The 19,169-nt window shown below is 38.1% G+C and overlaps 1 protein-coding gene across 4 annotated transcripts in view; it reads right to left on the bottom strand.

Annotated features, from left to right (window-relative positions):
* MAP2K5 (mitogen-activated protein kinase kinase 5) overlaps positions 1 to 19,169 on the bottom strand; it is a 292,452-nt gene that overhangs the window by 142,101 nt on the left and 131,182 nt on the right. For all 4 annotated transcript variants that reach the window (XM_043988207.1, XM_043988206.1, XM_043988208.1 and 1 more), the window contains 2 exons: positions 18,577 to 18,638; positions 12,387 to 12,435 (listed from right to left, as the gene is read on the bottom strand). In XM_043988207.1, coding sequence (XP_043844142.1) covers positions 12,387 to 12,435; positions 18,577 to 18,638 — 111 coding nt within the window. The remainder of the gene's footprint in view (positions 1 to 12,386; positions 12,436 to 18,576; positions 18,639 to 19,169) is intronic.

Genomic DNA, 19,169 nt, shown 5'->3' with positions numbered 1-19,169 from the left:
AGCATATACAGATACTCTCCACCAGGTTTCAAGTATACCACTAGAAAGCTTGTGGGGAGCTTACTTCCAGTCATGCACAAAAGCTTGTGATGAAGAAGCCCCTAACAGGCCTCTGAGCCACAAGATCTGCTGACTCAAAGTTTATAAAAAAGGAAGCTACTGGAGTCTGGGGGTCCTCTTGCTTTTTGGTTGTGAAGTGTGTTGACTATTTTGAGTTGGTCTCAAAAGGGTAGGGAAAGGGAGAGCTGCCCAGTCTCTCACCCAGCCTCTATTTAGCCATAAGGACATGGGCACCTCTGTCTGTGTTCTTAGGCAAAGGGATATTCTGAGATGCAAACGTCTAGGCACCTTGTGAGTTTTCAAAGTTCTGAATGTCCTGTGAGGCCTGTGAAACAGGGGCTACTGCATCCACTGAAGCAGCACTGACTGACAGTGCAGGAAGTACTAAGATCAGACATACAAGGGAAGATGAATGTGGAAAAAGTTGCTAGAGAAATTAGGCAGCTTTAGGAAATGGGAGTGAGATGTGTCAGATACAGTGACCCCCAATCCTCCCCACAAAGTTGCATGACAACTCTATAAAGGGAGAAGGGTCTTCTACGACCAGGAGTTATCAGTTACCCCTTTGCTACATATTTCTTTACATCTTTGCTTCACTAATCTTGTACTCTTATATTTGAACTCTCCCAGAAATGGTGGGAATTGGTGGGAGAGTATGCCCCAAGTTTTGTGAGGATAGGGTGCAAATTTCTTACACGAACTACTTTTGTTATATCACCTTAGTAAATGCCTTTGCTAAAAGCCAAGTAGATTGCTACAGGGTTATCCTTAGAACATGAGACTGGCAATCTCCCTTCTGGAGACCCAACTTGCAAGAGTGAGTATAAATTTAGGGAGTAATCCCAGAAAAGGCACTATAAGTATAAAACCTCACTCGTGGTACCCAAGCAGTCCAACTTTTTTTCTCTTCATCCATTTCCTTGATAACTTTCATGCCTTTTCTTGTGTACATGTGAGAATTGGTAAAATACTGCAGGTTGTTTACTTGGGGTCACACAATCTCATAGTTGGAAGGAACCTCGACAGCCTTCAAGTCCAACACAATCCCCACTAAAACACACCATACAAATGGTCAACCAGCCTCTGCTTGAAGACCTCCAGGGAGGGGAAAACTATGACTACTTCAACTACGCATCTTTCTATCACCCTCTGGGTAACTGGCAATTTTTATTCTTCTAAGATCATGATGCCTGACAATCTCAAGACATTATGTGCTTTTGCAAGAACGCTGGCTTTAAAAAAGATGAACTTCCATAACAATGAGCAGCATGGGTTCACTGAAAGCACTGTATAATTTCTCAAATGTAATCCAGTTCAATTTCCATCTCCTATTCAATTCTGGGCCCACTTTGCTGGCCATCTGCAGTGTTTGTTCAAGACCTATATACTGATGGCTGAACTCGGTGGGCTGTCTGTTCAACTTGCATGTCATGATTGGCAATATGCATTTTCATCACTTTGTTTTTCCAAAGTGGATGGCTAATCTGTTTTGAATGATCATGGATTTCATAAAGAAGGCCCTGTAGTGTTCTAGGCAACTTGCACGATGTCATCCACAAACAGGAACATCTGGTGGATCTTGCCATCAAAAGGGAATCCCTCTTCTATTTGGGTTCTATTCCTCCCCAACACTGGTGAATATCTTAGGTGAGTGTTTTCCTGTTTTATGCCTCACTTGATATTGAACATGGTTATTCCTGAGGTTGCATCTGTCATGGCATCTTGTATGATTTTTAACAAATGCTTGGAAGACCCTGTGAGAACAGATTCTGTCCAGTACGGCTTTTAAGCTCCTTCTGCCTTATATATAGAGCTGCATGCCTAAGGGGGTAGGAGAGAAGTCATGGTTGAGGGGGAAAAAAGATTTGAGCATGTGATCGATTCATCAGCAATGTGGCAAAAGCAGGGCCCCCTTATCCTTATTTTGGATGCATTGGTGAGGTGCTACAAACCTGTGAGCTCCAGGCTTTTGAGCTTTGGAGCTCCTGGAACAAGAATACTGCCCTAGACAGATAGGCAGGAGAAAATAACTATACCCCCTGCCTATTTTTCAGAGGAAGCTAGACAAGGCCTTACCTTTTTTGCGAGGGCAATGCCAGCTCCCCACACTTGTAATGAAAGGAGCTTTTGTAATTGGGAATCTGGAAAGAAATGCACTTGATTTGATGGAAGACAGCTCCCTACTGGGGAACTACCAGTTTCAAGTTTGAGTTTCAGGTGGGGTTTAATTATCTTCAGAAGACATCACACTTGGGGGCATCTAGGTGGCACAGTGGATAAAGCACTGGCCCTGGATTCAGGAAGACCTGAGTTCAAATCTGGCCTCAGACTCTCAACACTTAACCAGCTGTGTGACCCTGGGCAAGTCGCTTAACCCTCACTGCCTCGCCAAATTAAAAAAAAACAAACAAACAAATAAAGAAGACATCACACTTTAGCTTCAATGCTAAGCATCAGTCAGGAGATCAGACTCATACAAAGTTTCACCATCTGAATCTGGGAAGAAGTGATTTTAAAGAAGGGGTTGAGAGATGCATTCTAAACCTGCCTAGTAAGTACCTTGTCAGAGATAACTTAATAGGTATGATGGACCTGCTAAACCAACTGGACAAAAGATAAATGTCAGAAGAAGATGTGAGCATAGGATCCCAAACTGGCCGGGACAGGGAGGTCAACAGGAAGACCAAAGCCATGTGGCTAAAAGCCACGTGGTACAAGCAGGCTTCCATTAACTGCCAGTACAGGGGAAATCATGGACTGTGTTTTCAGTGCAATCCCAGATCATCTGATTGCCATAGTTATTGATTGAAGATTCAGGACAGAGATGGAGAGCCTGTGAGGAGGCGAGAGAGTTTGAGGAAGAGAATGACCATCTTAAGTCTCATTTCCCAACTATAGAGCCATACTGAGTCTTCTGGCATGTATCTATATTTATATTTGCCTAGATGGTACCATCCTTACCATGATATCTCATTAGTGACACTTTTTTTGTTTTTGTTTTTTTTGGGGGGGGTTTGTTGTTGTTTTTTTTTGGTGAGGCAACTGGGGTTAAGTGACTTGCCCAGGATCACATAGCTAGTAAGTGTCAAGTGTCTGAGGATGGATTTGAACTCAGGTCCTCCTGAATCCAGAGCCGGTGCTTTATCCACTATGCCACCTAACTGCCCCATTAATGACACTTTTGACAGGAAGTGCTCAAAGGACAGTCAAGGTATATTTCCCATGATTCCTATATTCCTATGATGAGAAACATGGGTTGGAAAGGACAAATCAATACCCCTCCAGTCCTGAGGAAGGTCCTTACATATGAGGATAAGGAAGTGTGGTAGATTGGACCTTTAAATTCAGACCTTTTCTTTGGGTGGTCAGATACTGGAAAGAAAGGCTGACAGATGGAATAAGGCAACTCTTAGCACTTCTCAGCTCTCTGAAAGACACACAGATTTATAGCAGCCTTTTTTGGGGTGGCATTGAAAATCAAAGGAATGTCCATCAATTTGGGAATGGTTAAACAAGCTGTGATGATTGTGATGGAATATTATTGTGTTATATCAAGCAGGACCATTTCAGAATGGCCTGGAAAGACTTATATGAACTGATGTATGGTAAACTAGGAGAACGTTGTGCACAGCGACAGAAATAATATTCTATGAAGAACCGAATGGCTTAACTATTCTCAACAATACAATGATCCAAGATAGTCCCAAAGGACTAATGATGAAGCATACTATCCACCTCCAAAGAACTAATACTGGTTGAATACTGTCTGAAGCATGCTATTTTTCACTTTCTTCCATTTTTTTCTTTTATTCAAGTTTTCTTATATAAAATAACTAATATGGTAATGTTTTACATAGCTGCACATGTATAACAAATATCTGATTGCTTACTGCCTCGGGGAAGGGGGTGGAGAGGGAGGGAAGGAGGCATAGAACTTGGAATTCAAAACTGTAAATAAAAATGTTTATTATTAAAAAAAAAGAAAAAGACAGGCAGAAGGAAGAACCAAGAGAAAGAATACTGCAAAGATTCTGGACAAGGAAGCTCTTAAGAAGACAGTAATGGTGTCTCTTTGCTGTACAGACTCGCCAGCCCAACAGAAGTTAGGCAGTTTTCTCTCTAGAGCATATGAGGCAGGTATAACTCACCCTCAGGAGAGAAGGGAAGAACAGGCCTTGGAGGGAAGATGCTTCTAGGCTGAGAGGGGGAACTGGAAGAGATGGGTGCTCCCTGCCATAGAAGAATCCTTCTTTGTATTCTGTCAAGGGAGGGTGGCTACAAGGGTGAGGCAAGTGTCTCCAGTTCTTCACAGGAGTATTTAGGAACATCAAAAACTAGTTTCAGGGACAGCAGAGTATATGTTGATAGGCTGGGAGACTGGTCTGAGCGATGAGTCCAGTACCATGTAAGGAGTTATTTAATGCATGTGTGTTCTAGGTATGTACATTTATGATCAGAGAGTAGCATGTTCTAGAGATGAAATTATAACATGAGAGGATTTAGTGTGGAGTTCGGAAGCTGGCATGAGAACCAGAGGGAGTGGGCTGAGAATGAGCATAAGTATAGAGTATACAAGGGAGGAGGGCTGTGATCTAGCTGCTAGTACCCTCCCCAGTGCAATGCATATGGTGTGAGGTTATGGTGAAAGTCCTTAAAATCAGATTCTACCTAATATGGCATATCTGAATTATGGGTTGCTGACTTCCTCCTTGTATCTGTTTCAGAAGGAGTGTGTCACAGAAACAATGAACATGGACAGACTTGGAGAGACAGTGAATACAAGGACCTGGTGTGTTATGGTCCATGCAGTTATGAAGAGTCAGACATGACTGAACAACAAATTGGGTCTGCCAGTATTCCAGCTTTCACCGGATGTTGTGATAGTTTATTTGTAGAGAATGTTTAAGGTTCTATTTTGTTTAAGTCAAATGTATATATTTTAAAATGATGGGGCAGCTAGGCGGCACAGTGGATAGGGCACCGGCCTTGGAGTCAGGAATACCTGAGTTCAAATCCGGCCTCAGACACTTAACACTTACTAGCTGTGTGACCCTGGGCAAGTCACTTAACCTCAATTGCCTCACTAAAAAAAAAAAAAAAAAGAACAGATAATAGATATTGGAATCTTATTAAAAAGTCTCTATCCTTGTAGGTAAATCATGTGATTAAAATTGTGGTCTGCTGCACCCCTGATGCATGCATAAACTATTCTCAAAAAGATCCAGAGATGAGAAAGTCACCATATGGGTCAGTATTTGTTGATGGCCTCTTGATCTTTTGGGGAGCTAGGGAGAAAGTGGCAAAAAAAGAAAATACCATCCATGATCTTTTCCATTCTTTGGCATCTTCACTTCTCTCACATAACCTGAAAACTGATCCCTGAGACTTTAAACTTGCCTGGGGCACCCACTTCTTCCTAACTTCTTTTACCCGCAATTTAATTAGTAAATATTTTATTTATTTTTTTAAATAATAAACATTTTTATTTATAGTTTTGAGTTCCAAATTTTATCCCTCCTTCTTTCTCTCCCTCCTCCCTGAGGAGGTAAACAATCAGATGTGGGTTATACATGTGCAATTATGTAAAACATTACCATGTTAGTCATTTTGTATGAATAGAATAACAGAAAAAATGAAAGTAAAAATAGCATGCTTCAGTCTCTGTTCAATCAATATTAATTCTTTCTTTCGAGGTAGATAGTATGCTTCATCATTAGACCTTTGGGATTGTCTTGGATCATAGTATTGCTGAGAATAGTTAAGTCATTCACAGTTCTTCATCAAATGATATTGTTGCCTCTGTGCACAACCTTCTCTTGGTTCTGCTCACTTCACTATACATCAGTTCATACCAGTCTTTCCATCTTTCTAACTTCCTAAGTGGCACTGCTACCTTCTCAGTTTATCATATGACAAGGTGACAGAATTCAAATATGGTAGTTCCACTATTGTTGCCAGTGAAAATGTGTCACCATAGAAATGTTGGCACATTTGTGCTATTTCATGTTTCTTTACTATTCTTCCAGTTTCATCTATAAATACTCTTAGAATAATCTAGCTTAGTTGGGTCTTATACCAACTCGTTTGTAGACTAATTTCAGCCTGAAATATTTATTACTATTTTGTGAGGAGACACTGCTTATAATGCCATTCTACTGTATAATATTTTGCAAATGAACTTGTACTCTAATACAGCATTGTCCTTGGTTGCCAAGCCTTTGCTTTGCAAAGAGATCTACAACTGGCTAAAGTAATTTCTTGTTTTTTCTAGTCACCTTGTTTAAATGATTCTTTGTATTGGTTAAACTTCTCTATAGTGACAACTGGTCTGTTCCTGTCTTTCTCCACTTCAGGAGACAATGACTTGCTTAAATAAATTAGTTTGAAGCTATTGTAATTACAGGGTCTTTTTGTAATTTTTATCCTTTTTTCTTATTTGGTGTCAACTCTGACCTATGCTCTAATCAGTCACTAATGTGACCACACTGCTGCCTGTGAAATAGCTCCCACAGTGGTAACCATTCATTTCTTTTTCTGCTAAGACAGAGTAAATTTCATTTTATAAATGAGGATATTTAGGGTTCAGTTCTCTTCTTAATGGAAATATTCACGACACAGTGGTTTCTCTTGCATTTCTTAACACCCTATCATATCTTTCAGCAAAGTTTCACTATCGTTCCCTGTGCCTGCCTTCACACTAAGTATTAAAGTACATATGCTGACTTAGTTTTGAGTGTCTTGTTAAATACTATACAGACTTTCCCCATTTCCTTTTCTTTTGTGACAGAGGTTTATACAAACTTACAACTATTTTTAGTGTAGTATGATCATATACATAACCTAATGTTTTATGAGATGTTTCTGGTTGACTTTTGGCATATATACAAATACTCTAATCACCTCAGCAACTTTTTAGTACTGGGGCATCGGCCTAGAGCTGGAAGGAGCCTCAGAGGCCATCTAGTCAATCCTCTCATTTTGTGAAGGAGGAAATTGGGTCCTAGGGAGACTAAGTGATTCGACAAAGTCACAAAGGTTAGAGGCAGGTTTTTGACTCCAGAGCCAGCACTCTTCACTATGTATTGGATTTTGATTTATATCAAGAGTGGTAATAAAGATACGGCTCAGGTTCTGCAGCAGTAGACTGCATATTAAGAATATCAACAGTTATATAATTGTTTGCTTAAGGTTGGAAAACATGCTGTCTTATCATGTCACTGCAGAAGTGGACAAAGGGTCACTTTGTATTTTCTTTTGATGAGTGAGGAAGGTCAAACAATTGATCACCTATTTGTTCCTCACTTAGCTGGGCTGATCCTTGGACAACAGATGCAGACTGTTCCCAGGCTTGTACTTAAAGTCTTTCCAGTTTGGTAGGACTTATCAGAGTCTGAAGCTTACTGGGATAGCCTTTGAGAACCCAGAGTCATCTCCATATCACAGTGATGCATCATACTGAGTCTTTATTTATACTCGGCAATTATTTAAAACTAAAATCCCTTGAGGGACCATTGCTTGACCATGAGATATTAAACATGGAAAATAGTTTTTTTCATTCTATAACACCCACATTTCTTAATCTCTGTTTCTTGTGTTCCAAATAACATCTAATAAATTCCTCTTTTCTGCTTGGATTATAGGGGAGGTATTTGACAGAAAAGGAAAATTTACACTAGACTCAAGACTTTGGGTGAAAAAGCTTAAAACATTTTCCAACCTATGAAACTCTGCTATGACTGGCAGTATCATTAAAAATTTAAAAACAAATGTGATGCTACTGATTTTTACTTCTAAAATATTATATGTAATATTATATAAAACATCAATGTGATAACTGGAAGGGGACAGATCTAGTCTTAATTTCCCCTATTTAGCCTCAAAATACTTCTTTCCCCTCATTTTCCTAGGAAAAAAATGGTTTTACATCTATGGCCAAGTCAGTTTGAGAAAACCTGACACAGATGCTCATTTGTTGTTTATTCTACACAAGCCTCTGTTCCATTGTCTTTTCACAGTACCTCCTCTGTAGCATTTTCCATTTCAAGAACAGTGCCCTGGTCTTGAAGAATCTTTTGTAATTTGGTATTTGGTACATGTACTGCTAGAATGTTGAACATGATTCATTTAAAGATAGTAAAAATGAGTTGCTGTATTTTTAAGAAAGTGCAGCAATGAGCTTGCCCACTAAAAGTGTATATAACAACTACATTACCTATTTAATTGCCTGAGCTGATCTTAAAAGCTCTGATCTTTAATTGCCTGATTGAACTGATCTTAAAAGCTACATCTTTTTTTCTTTCTTTTTAATCAAGGGGAAAATTAAATAGGGGCTTTTTGGTAAATAAAATGGTATCTTTAATCTTTTTTTGTAGACTCCAAGTTATTAAATATGAACAATAGAAACTACAAATTTTAATAGGTATGGCAGTAACTTCTCAGTATAGAGTAAATTTCTGGTTAAAATTCTTTGGCAATATCTTCTGGGATGTCTGGAAGCTTCTACCTCTCAAAAAAAATGCACACTTTTAAATCTAGAAAGTGAAAGTTTAAATGCACAAGCCAAGAAACTCAAAGCTAAACACATAAACATATTTGATAGGCTGTGTTATCATAGCATATTTATTTCTATAGTTGATCACTCTTCAACACTAGGAAATAACCATGCAATTGCATTCTAACTCATTATTCTATCTATCTAGACAGATATAGATATGTATATACACACTGGTGATTATTTAAAACTGAAATCCCTTGAGGGAACATTGTTGGACCATGAGATATTAATTATTCCCCCTCACATGATTCTTTATAGCCTGGTTTTCACTTTCTGTAAACTAGGAAACTGATCTAAGCCATGTGTGTGTCAGGCGGGGGGGGGGGAATGAGAAAAAGGTCAACTGAGGATTTCTTTTTTTGAAGGGTCCGTGTCTAGACCACTAAGGCATTCTCACTTTTTGACTATAAATGGGCCAAGGCTTTCCTCAGTAGAAGCTTATTTAATGCTGGGGAAGGAGGCTTAGTAAAAGGATATCTAACTATTAGGAGTCCTGAATACTTATTTATATTTACACTAGCAAATGGGATAAAACTATCTAAGTGCATCCATTAAAGTGGCAGCATCCATGTCAATGATACAAAATGTCAGTATATCAAGGATAGAATTCCCTCCACCAATGAGAAATGCAATTCTTCTATTACTCAGTAGATCCTCTGAGTTGGCTGAAGGTTAGGAGGTTAAACGACTAGTCTGTGATGCTATGGTTAGTAAATGCCAAAGGCAGCATTTGGACCCAGGTGTTCCTGACCCTAAGTCCAACATACCATTCATTATGCCATGCAGCCCGTCAGAGATGCTTGTAATATGTCCTTCAAATAGACTTGGCTATAAGGTTTACGTGTGTATTCAGATTAATACATAGATAAGCGATTGCACTGAAATCCTACTTCTGTCACCACTAAAGAGAGCCGGGTGGCCAAGTTGTGGGTGCACTGCATATCAGTTGTTAGCAACAGCCCTGGAGACGACATCCATCTCCCCCCCATGCCAATACAGTCAGGGAGAAGCAGGACTTCTTGGCTTATGTTTGGTTAGTCTAGCCTTGGGGTGTCACACTCAAACAGGCAAAGAGGGACCCTCTGTGAATGACTTAGAAAAAGACATAACAAGACTTAGAAAACTGCCAGCAACATGGAAATCCACTTGAAAACAGATATCTTTTCAGCATCCTATTTCAAATGAAGGGAAAAAAATAGATATTTCCCAACACCAACACGTACAAAAACAGAACCAAATAACCCACCTGGACTACAACCCAGATAATCTGTAAGACCTTCCTAGAAGAAATAAGCAATGGCATACTCTATGCATTGTGATCATAGGATCTCAGAAACCTTCAAAAGACTGAAATGACCTATGTGGCTTCTAATTTTAAAAAGACAAACTAAAGATGATTGCAGGTTAACTAAAACTTCTTCACAGTCATGGAATTTCTCAGCAAGGACTTGTCAGAGTTATCCCCTGGTTTCATAGTAGAAAAGGTCCACTTGATAAGCAGCTTCTACCACCACAGGATTATGCTGTTGGCATAATGTATAAACTAACCCTAAAGATGATTCAAAAGAAAACAGCATTTTCATGGAACTTGGGTTGTTGGGACTTTTCTACAGACAACTGCTGTTTGGCTTTATTCCATTTTTCCCCTCTAAAGTCCATATGACAAAAGGAATTGACCACTAAGTTAATTAGAATTAGCCCATAATATCTATTTGGGAAGTGAAAGAGCGCTGATGAGTATTGGATAAACCCTTAAGAAATTCATAGGGGGAAAATGTTATCATCTATAAATAAAGACAATATCTACTGCCACTGGTATTTATACACCACCACACAAACCAAATATTATTTTTTGAGTCACCTCTGCCAAAACTCCCTATTGTTTATTTTTAATATCTCGCTGTATACAAAATGGGTAATTATATTAATAATAATAATAGGAATAATAGCTAACATTTATATAGCACTTACTATGTGCCAGACTCTATGTAAAGTGCTTTACCATTATTTACTCATTTGATCTTCACAACAATTCTGTAGTTAGGTGCTTTCATGATTCCCATTTTACAGATGAGAAACCTGAGGCAGAGGTTAAATAACTTGTCTAGGGTCACAGCTAGTAAATATATGAGGCCACATTTGAATTCTAGTCTTCCTGACTCCAGCCCCAGTCAGTACTCTATCCACCATACCATCCATTTAACTGTCCCCATGATGAGAAATTTAGTTTGAAGTTTCATTTAAGGGGCAGCTTGGTGGTAAGAGTAGATAAAGCACCGGCCCTGGATTCAGGAGGATCTGAGTTCAAGTCCGACCTCAAACACTTGACACTTACTAGCTAAGTGACCTTGGGTAAGTCACTTAACCCTCATTGCCCTGCACCGCCCCCCACCCCCACCAAAGTATTTTTATTGAATTGCTTGAATTCCTGGGGAGGGGGGTAGGGAGGGAGGAAGAGAATTTGGAATACAAAGTTTTTTTTAAAAATTGATTTCAAAATTTGTATTTTACATGTAATTTTGGAAAATAAAATTCTAAATATAAAATATGAAGTTTCATTTAACCAGTACAGTTCTTATAGAACAAAGAATGAATGAGTGGACATTATAGTCTGCAAAGCATAGATTTAGGGAGATATCTGGAATCACTAAGTATTAAAAAAGGAAAAAAACCACAAAAGTCTTAGTAACAGATGTGATACAACAATTGAAAACATGAGTTGTTTTTTTCTCTCATAGTTTATACCTTTTTTAAAAAAATGCTTTCTTTAATCACATCTAATGTGTGTGCTATTGCATTTCCCAACTGTGCGCAAGTCTAGAGTGAGCAGATGTGTAAAATTAAACAGTACTGTTACTAACATTAGGCCCTGAATTTGCTTTGTAATAGTCTGTTTCTTACTTAATAATTTGCTCCAAATGAATCCAGACATTTTGGGAACATTAAAACAACCAAGGGGAGGTTCCTTATGTAACATTCAACAGTTATCAGATTATCTTCTCATCTGTTTTGTAAATAGACCAAGCAGACTTCTGACTATTTCATTGATTTCTTATTTAAAGTTTTAAGTTAAAAGTATAAGAAATTATAGTTATCCCTTCCACATTGTAGGGGTTACTTGCATGGAACCCCCTGCAATCTAGAAAATCTGAGTAAAATTTTTTGGCCCTCCCTTTGTACCTGAGAAGAAGTCTGAATTATTTAGGTCTTAAAAGATAAAATATGTTGATATTATACAATACTATACATATATTTTATGCATTTATGAGTTTCTAAACTTTTTATGTGTCATCTGCTGGCCTTTGACTGTTGTCTGCAGCTTCCACAAAACTCCTCAAAATTTCCATTTAATTTCTCCTACATGGGACCCGTGATATGATTGAACCATGATGGGAAAGTTGCAATGTGGAAGGGAGAACTGTAGTCTTTAAGGCATACCATTACAACATCCGAAACCACTAAATGAATTAAAGGCAAATTTGTTGAAAATGAAAAATTTTAACCAACTGGAGTTAAGTAATAGAACGGTGCAATGCAATATATAAACTCCACATATATATATATTCCAAATATGGTACAAGAAACCAAAAATTTCCAGTGACAGGAATGGAGGCAATAGACCTTTGAAAAAAACATTACATGCCTTGACAACTTTTATGTCCCAAACCTTCCAAAAATCTATGTTGAAAGTCTAAAGATGTGTCACCTATCCTTAAATACCAGAACAAATGTTAATTTTACAAATAAGGGAAAACTTAAGACCAATACATACCTCTATGTAATATCTTTAAACTCCACAGGTAGGTTAGGCCTTTAACAACCTAAATTTAGAAAACAAAAAGACAGAAAGCAAAAATGTTTTAAACTATGAATTTCAAAATTAAAAAGATTAAATCAGATTTCAAAGCAATCAATTCAATATTTATTTAACATCTGTTAGATATGTGTAAGATGCAATGTTAGGTACTGTGGAATACAAAGAAATATAAGACATGGTCTGATCTCCCTGCCACCCCTCTTCAATGTAATTGTAGAGATAAGATCTATGTATGTTAGACTTTAAGGATATAAAGTAGTAAACAAATGTAAATGTATAATGTGTAGCACAAATAAGAAATCTATGGAACTCCAGAAAAGAACAGTTAGGTTACTCAGGGAAAGCTTCAAAAATGAGGTGAGGTTATCCAGACCCTGAAGGGCAGTTAAATTTTCAACAGGGAGAAAGGAGAGTAATCTCAAGAGTAAAAACACTGTGAACAACCAATTTAGAAGCAGGGAAGGAAAGTAAAAAGTTGTTTTTGGAGGAGGGCTGCTGTCCAGGTTAGTAGAGAGCTTACATGGGGAACAGTAAAGAACAAAAAGATTGAGAGTGGGTAATGAGACAATATAAACACCAGAATCAGAGTGATTTGATTTTCCACTCTCAGCAACCTATGTCAACAACCAAGAGTCAACTAAGATCATGACACTGACCACGTAAACTCTTTTGCCAATGCCTAATGCTCTCTAGTGAGACAACCAAGAGTTGGTATTAGCCAGTCTTTTGGATCTTTATTAATAAGTTGTTAAAGTGCACACAACTGCTTTCTTCACAAACCATCAGTGTGTGTACACAGGAGCATACTTTGGTAATTACTCCAGCAGTTCAAAGAGTTCCACATGTGAGCTGCTCAAGAGCAGGACTTGCAAATTTCAAAGTTCTCTATTCACAAGTTAATTACATGGATTGTCAAAATTTTTTTGAAACATAGTATGTGAATTTTGTAAGACATAAAAAATAGACACCACATGGAAATGAGAATTTCAAGTCATAGAGTAGGATATATAAAAAACAATTCTTCAAAATGAGAGGTGATCATGGAACTGACTTATTTTGAAAACAATGAAATTAGATTTGCGGACTCATTGTGTAAGTATCTCAACCAAAACAGAAATCCTAAGAATGAGGGAAGAGAAAGAAAACATGGAAGGTAAAGTCAGTAAAAACAATTTCAAAAGATGTCACTAAAGATCTAGGGCAAGACAAAATCTATATCAATTAATGCTGGACAGAGGTTAACATATTTTAATTGTACACATACAGTTCTGCACTCCTGAAAGGTTTGCTAACATGGTATAATCAATTTCCCTCTGTGTTTGTATACTAGTCTAAAAAAAGATAATTGCTTCTAAAGATAATCTACCAGTGAAATTTTCACATAAAATGAATTCCTGCTTTAGTAGAGGAAATTTTTGTGTAGTGTTAAACCTACTTCCCAGAAGGTGAAATAAGAAACCATATTGTAGAAAGAAGAATGCATTTATTAGTCACAGAGAGTAGAACAAGCATTTATTAAGCTCCTACTATATGCCCACGGCAGTGGCTGTGCTAAGCATTTTATAAATATTACCTCATTTGATCCTCACAACAATCCGGAGGAGGTAGGTATTTTTATTATCCCATCTTTACAGTTGAGGTAACAGGCAAAGAGAGGCAACATAACATGTCATGGTCACCCAGCTAGTCGGTAATCTGAGGCCAAATTTGAACTCCGTGCTTCTGATTTCTAGGCCAGTACTCTATCTACCATACTACCTAAATGTTCAGAAGGTCAGAGACAACTTAATTTTTTTTTTATATTCATAAGGATAATACTAGCTAATTAGTAATGATTTTCTCTCCAGGTCATAGAAAGGGCCATCTTTTTGGAATAAGAAGTCAGTGTCTGGTGGGCACTGGTAATGATATTAATTTCTAATTGAAAATTTATATAATGATACAAAATTTGACCATTAAAGGCAATACACTGGTGAAAATCTTTTGACAGCCAATGAATAGGCAGAAAACTCCTTGCACGAAATACAATTTATCATAAATTGTGAGAAGAGAAAAAAACAAAGGAAAAGTTTTAGCAAGTATTTCTTAAAATTTTAAACTATGACCATGTTATTTTTAAGTATTGTTAAAATATACTAATATTTCCTCCTAAGAGCACAGGAGAAGTACCATCCTACAAAGAAACCAGAAATCTGTTTATAGAAAACCTAGGGGGCATTATTGGTATTCAGTAGACTTAGTTTTACAACAATGCCTTGACAAAGCCTTGACACTCAAAGTACTTATGCCGATTGTCAATCACTCACTCTCTGACAGTTCAAGTACACATCCTTTCAGGGACAACTTCAATCAACATTAGCACTCAAAATGCAGTGCACAATGTCACCACTTCAGAAACAGAAGTGGAAATACAGTGTTCAGCCAAAGCAGGATTGGCATCATTTCTTAGAGGCTCCAGCTGGGAGCAAGGAAAGCAAACACTGTGTGGGAGGGAGGGCTGAAGCTAACCAGCTCATGTATTAACTTAAGGATTCCTTTTTTCAATTACAGACTCTCCCATCATTCATCCCATGTCTCAAAGATCTGAGTAAAATATTGCTGAAACAACCAAGAGAATCACTATCGCCTCCTTCTCTTTGGATCCCTGCCTTTTATTTCAGTGCCTGGAACCAAGAATAATCCTTTGGCTACAGGGTTCTACGTGTAAAAAGAAGCAGATATTGGAGGGAATAATTTGTCTTCATTTATTACTGTCGATCTTCTTCTCTTCACTTTCCCTCCTTCTTTTAAACTTCCTCGTTCCTTTTTCTCTTCCTTCCTCCTCTCCTGAGGCTGCTTCTCCTTGCCCTCTTCCCTAGCAATGGCACCCTGGGTACTGCTTGGCCTCAAGGTCAGGACAGCTGCTGACCCCTCTTCTAGGACAATGCCCATGCTGTCCTAGACAACTGCCTCTCTAAGGGGGTAATCATGGATAGTAAAAACTGGTATCAGGCTGGGAGAACATTTATTGAATTGCCTCTTCATCAAACTACTTCCAATAAAGTCCTATTCAATGCCTCATTATGGCCTGGAGGTGACCTCTGGTTCTTGAAGGCTATGTTAGTGGAATGGAAGTTCTGGATGGTCCTGTAAACTAATCTTTCTATGTTCGTTACCCTAAAGTCAACCCAAACTCTCTCTCTCTCTCTCTCTCTCTCTCTCTCTCTCTCTCTCTCTCTCTCTCTCTCTCTCTCTCTTTCTCTCTCTCTCTCTAATCTACCCACCCAGTCACAGTAATTCCTTAAGCTCATCTCTGGAGGAGCTGTGATTTGCATTGGTGGAAGGGGTGGGGGGAGGTACCCAGACCAACATCATCAGTGGTTTTTTGGAAGTAATGAGACACTATTCAACTATTGGCTACAACTTATAATTAGACAGAAAGTGATAAGTAAGGAGTAGAATTCTTGAGGGAGGGGATTTTCACTTTTGTTTTTGTTATCTCCAGAGTCTGGCTATTTGCTTAAAAAAATCAGGTACTTAACAAATGTGGAATTATCTTTTGCTGTTTTCATTTTGAATGCTATCACCTCCCTGTCTTCTGTGTTTTACATGGCTTTTCCTCTTTCGTCTCCCCTTTTGCTGACCACAGCTTTTTGTCAGATTGATATTCATCAGTTGTGACTTGGGGAGACAGCCAAGGCTTTGCTAACCCACTTATGTTTCCTAAAAAGAAAGCTCTTTGAGGTGGGGATTAGTGGACAGGGAAGAATCATTTTATAAGATTAGGATCTAGAAGACATTAGAAAAAGTGGTAAATTAAGAATCACAACATGATTATGGAGCTAGAAGGGACATGGGAATATTAAACTATAATACTCTCATTTTACAGGCGAGGAAACTGAGACTCTCACCTTCCTCCACCAGATTAAGACTTGCTAAAAGTCACATAAAAATAAGTGTCAGGGCTGGGAATTGAACTCACGTCTTCTGATTCTAAATTCAGAGTGCTGGATTTAAAGTCAGGAAGATTTCGGCTCAAATTCCACTTTGGACATTCACCACCTCTGGGACCCTAAAGCAAGTCACATAACCCTCTCTATTCCTCACGTTTCCTTATCCACAAAATGGAGAAAATAACAGAACTTCCCTCACAGTGCTGGTGTGAGGATCAAATGAGATAATTTGCAATACCTGAAAGGGCTCTATATAAAGTGGAGCTATATTAATTATTCTCTATAACTGTGTAGCACAAAGGCGAGGGAAAAGCACACTTTTTAAAGAAGGTATAGCTATAAAAAGATCAGGGCAAAAGTGAAGAGTGGTGTGATTTTTAAAAAATTGCTAAGTTTTTAATTAGTCAATGTATGCTGCAGGGTGTGCCCATTTCTTCTGCTACCTGCATCCCTCTTCTGAATGGCAGAGCCCAGCAGAGCAGACGTGCCAGGGGACTTGTGTGGGCCCACTGCACAAAATGAGACTTATGGAGTCAGAAGAGAATCATGAAAGGGAGATTCCTATTGGTGTGAAGTTCAAGAAGAGAATGTGCTCCTTTTCCTTTGTTTTGTTTTTTTCCAATGTGGCTTTTTGCTTCCCCTTTTCTGCCTTTTATTAATTGAGCTATTAAATTTTAGAGCCACAGACTGCTAAAAGCAACATCATATCTATCACTCAGACTTGGAAGAGAAAATGAAACATTTTGATTTTCACCTAAAATCTTGATTTAAAGAATTCCAAATTCATGGCAAAAACACTCCACCAAAATATGGTGATTATGAGCTCCTTAACAGCATTAGCTGTTAAGGAAAGAAAGTTCCCCTCACCCTGGGCAGTTCACACCAATAATTAGAGAGAAAAAAGTAAAGCTGTGAATTACAATGAACTAAGAGGAAATAACTGTCCATGGTGGATTAAAGGATTTAAGTTGTCAGTTTGATGTATAATGAATGCGAAAATCAGCCATTTAATTAAATGGTACATGGTATAATCACTTGGTTATGCTTTAAACTGCTTAAGTTATCAGAGCACCTTCTATCTAGCAATTGTTTAACATTACCCCACCCCATGTGAGGCACTCTTATCTAAATTTATTCCAAATCTGAAATCTAGAATTCATACAATGCTTGCTTATCCACTTACATTCCATTGGTGAATAGTTAGGAATTAAACAGCTTTATGAAAACAGAAGAGGAAAATTGTGTATGATCACAAAGACCAAATTCCTAGATGTGGTTTGAAGAATTACTCCAAATTAAAGCTCGTGTGTACACACACACACACACACACACACACACACACACACACCACAGGACCACAGATTTAGAGATAAAAGGAACTTTAGAGGTCATTTAATCAAGCATTTATTAAGTGCTTATTATGTGCTAGTAGACACCATGTTAAGGAAAGCCAACAAACCCTCAAGTCTCTGCTGAGGAAAATGAGGCTCAGAGAGGGTAGATAGATAATAATGATAATAAAAATACCTCTATATACCAATATATCAAAAGCATGTGATTTCATCAGTGCAGGAATTCCCTTGCTATCAATGGAAACAGAAACCCATCTTTAACTTATAATCTCACAGATTTCCCGAAGCTCAAAGAGGTTTAGGGATTTGCCTGTTATCATATCAATATCACTAAAATGGAAATTTGAACCTAGGTTTATTTCTTTTAGAATGAGGGATTCCTCATTGCTTCAGAATGAAGTAGTTACTTCTGCACAAACTGGCTCATTTTGTGATGGGTACCTACAAATTTTCTAATTGTAAAGGTATTTTCCATTTCCAAAATATAAAAAACAACAACCCAGGAAACATTTTCCTTTCTAAACAATATGGAAAATCCAATGAATTTTAGTACATAGGAAAAAGAGATCTTGCTAGGTATAGTAAGGCCCTGGCATATACATCAGTTGAAGTTCCTCAGGGCTACTTAGGGGCTGGAAACACATCATGTGACTCTGACATTTGTAAGTAATGGACTGGCTGTAGAAGGGAGGAAGGACAAGAGCAGAGGGGGGATAAAGAAAATCCCAAACATCACATGGGCCTCCTCTCTTACTGAGGGCTATAGAGAAAGAAACTAAGGACTGGAGCACAGAGAAGGCAAGAGGCTGACGATAAAGAGTTTGCCACCCAGATTTCACAAGGTGAAAGCTAAATACTCACTGCTACTGCAATTCTTCCCAGGACGTGCTCTGGAATTTTCCTATACACATCCAAAGATCCCCCTGTAGAGATAAACAAATGTGGTTATTTCATACAAACAGCATGGCAAAGATTGTACTGGAACAGTTCTTTTTTGTACTCATCATTGTGGAAATACTTTCCCCTGCCCCCATGTCACACACTAAATATCCAGGGTCAAATTGGTTTTTAGCCCAATTTTCTTTGTGATGGGTATAAATTTTACATCTGCAATTAAGTAACCCATATTTGCACTTAGCCATCTGAGAGCACAATTAGTCACTTTCACCTTACTCCCAAGAGTGTGATATGTGTGTTAAAACTGTGTCAGAAAAAAAAAAAAGAAAAAAAAAAAGAAGCCTAGTCAAGGCTGAGCCTTGACATGGCCATTGTGGAAATTTAAAAAATAACAGAACATGAGCTACCTACAGTACTGTATATCAGTTTCCTCAAATGTAAAACTATAGTAAGAGGTTTTATTCCTAAAGGATCACAAATCTAAAACTGAAAGAGCCCTCAAAAGTCAATTCTCTTATTTTACAGACAAGGAAACTGAGGCCTGGGGAAATTAAGTT

The sequence above is a fragment of the Dromiciops gliroides genome, chromosome 2, assembly GCF_019393635.1.
Source record: "Dromiciops gliroides isolate mDroGli1 chromosome 2, mDroGli1.pri, whole genome shotgun sequence".
Classification (NCBI taxonomy): domain Eukaryota; kingdom Metazoa; phylum Chordata; class Mammalia; order Microbiotheria; family Microbiotheriidae; genus Dromiciops; species Dromiciops gliroides.
Note: the sequence above shows the minus strand (reverse complement) of the source record. Positions and strands in the feature narration are given on the sequence as shown.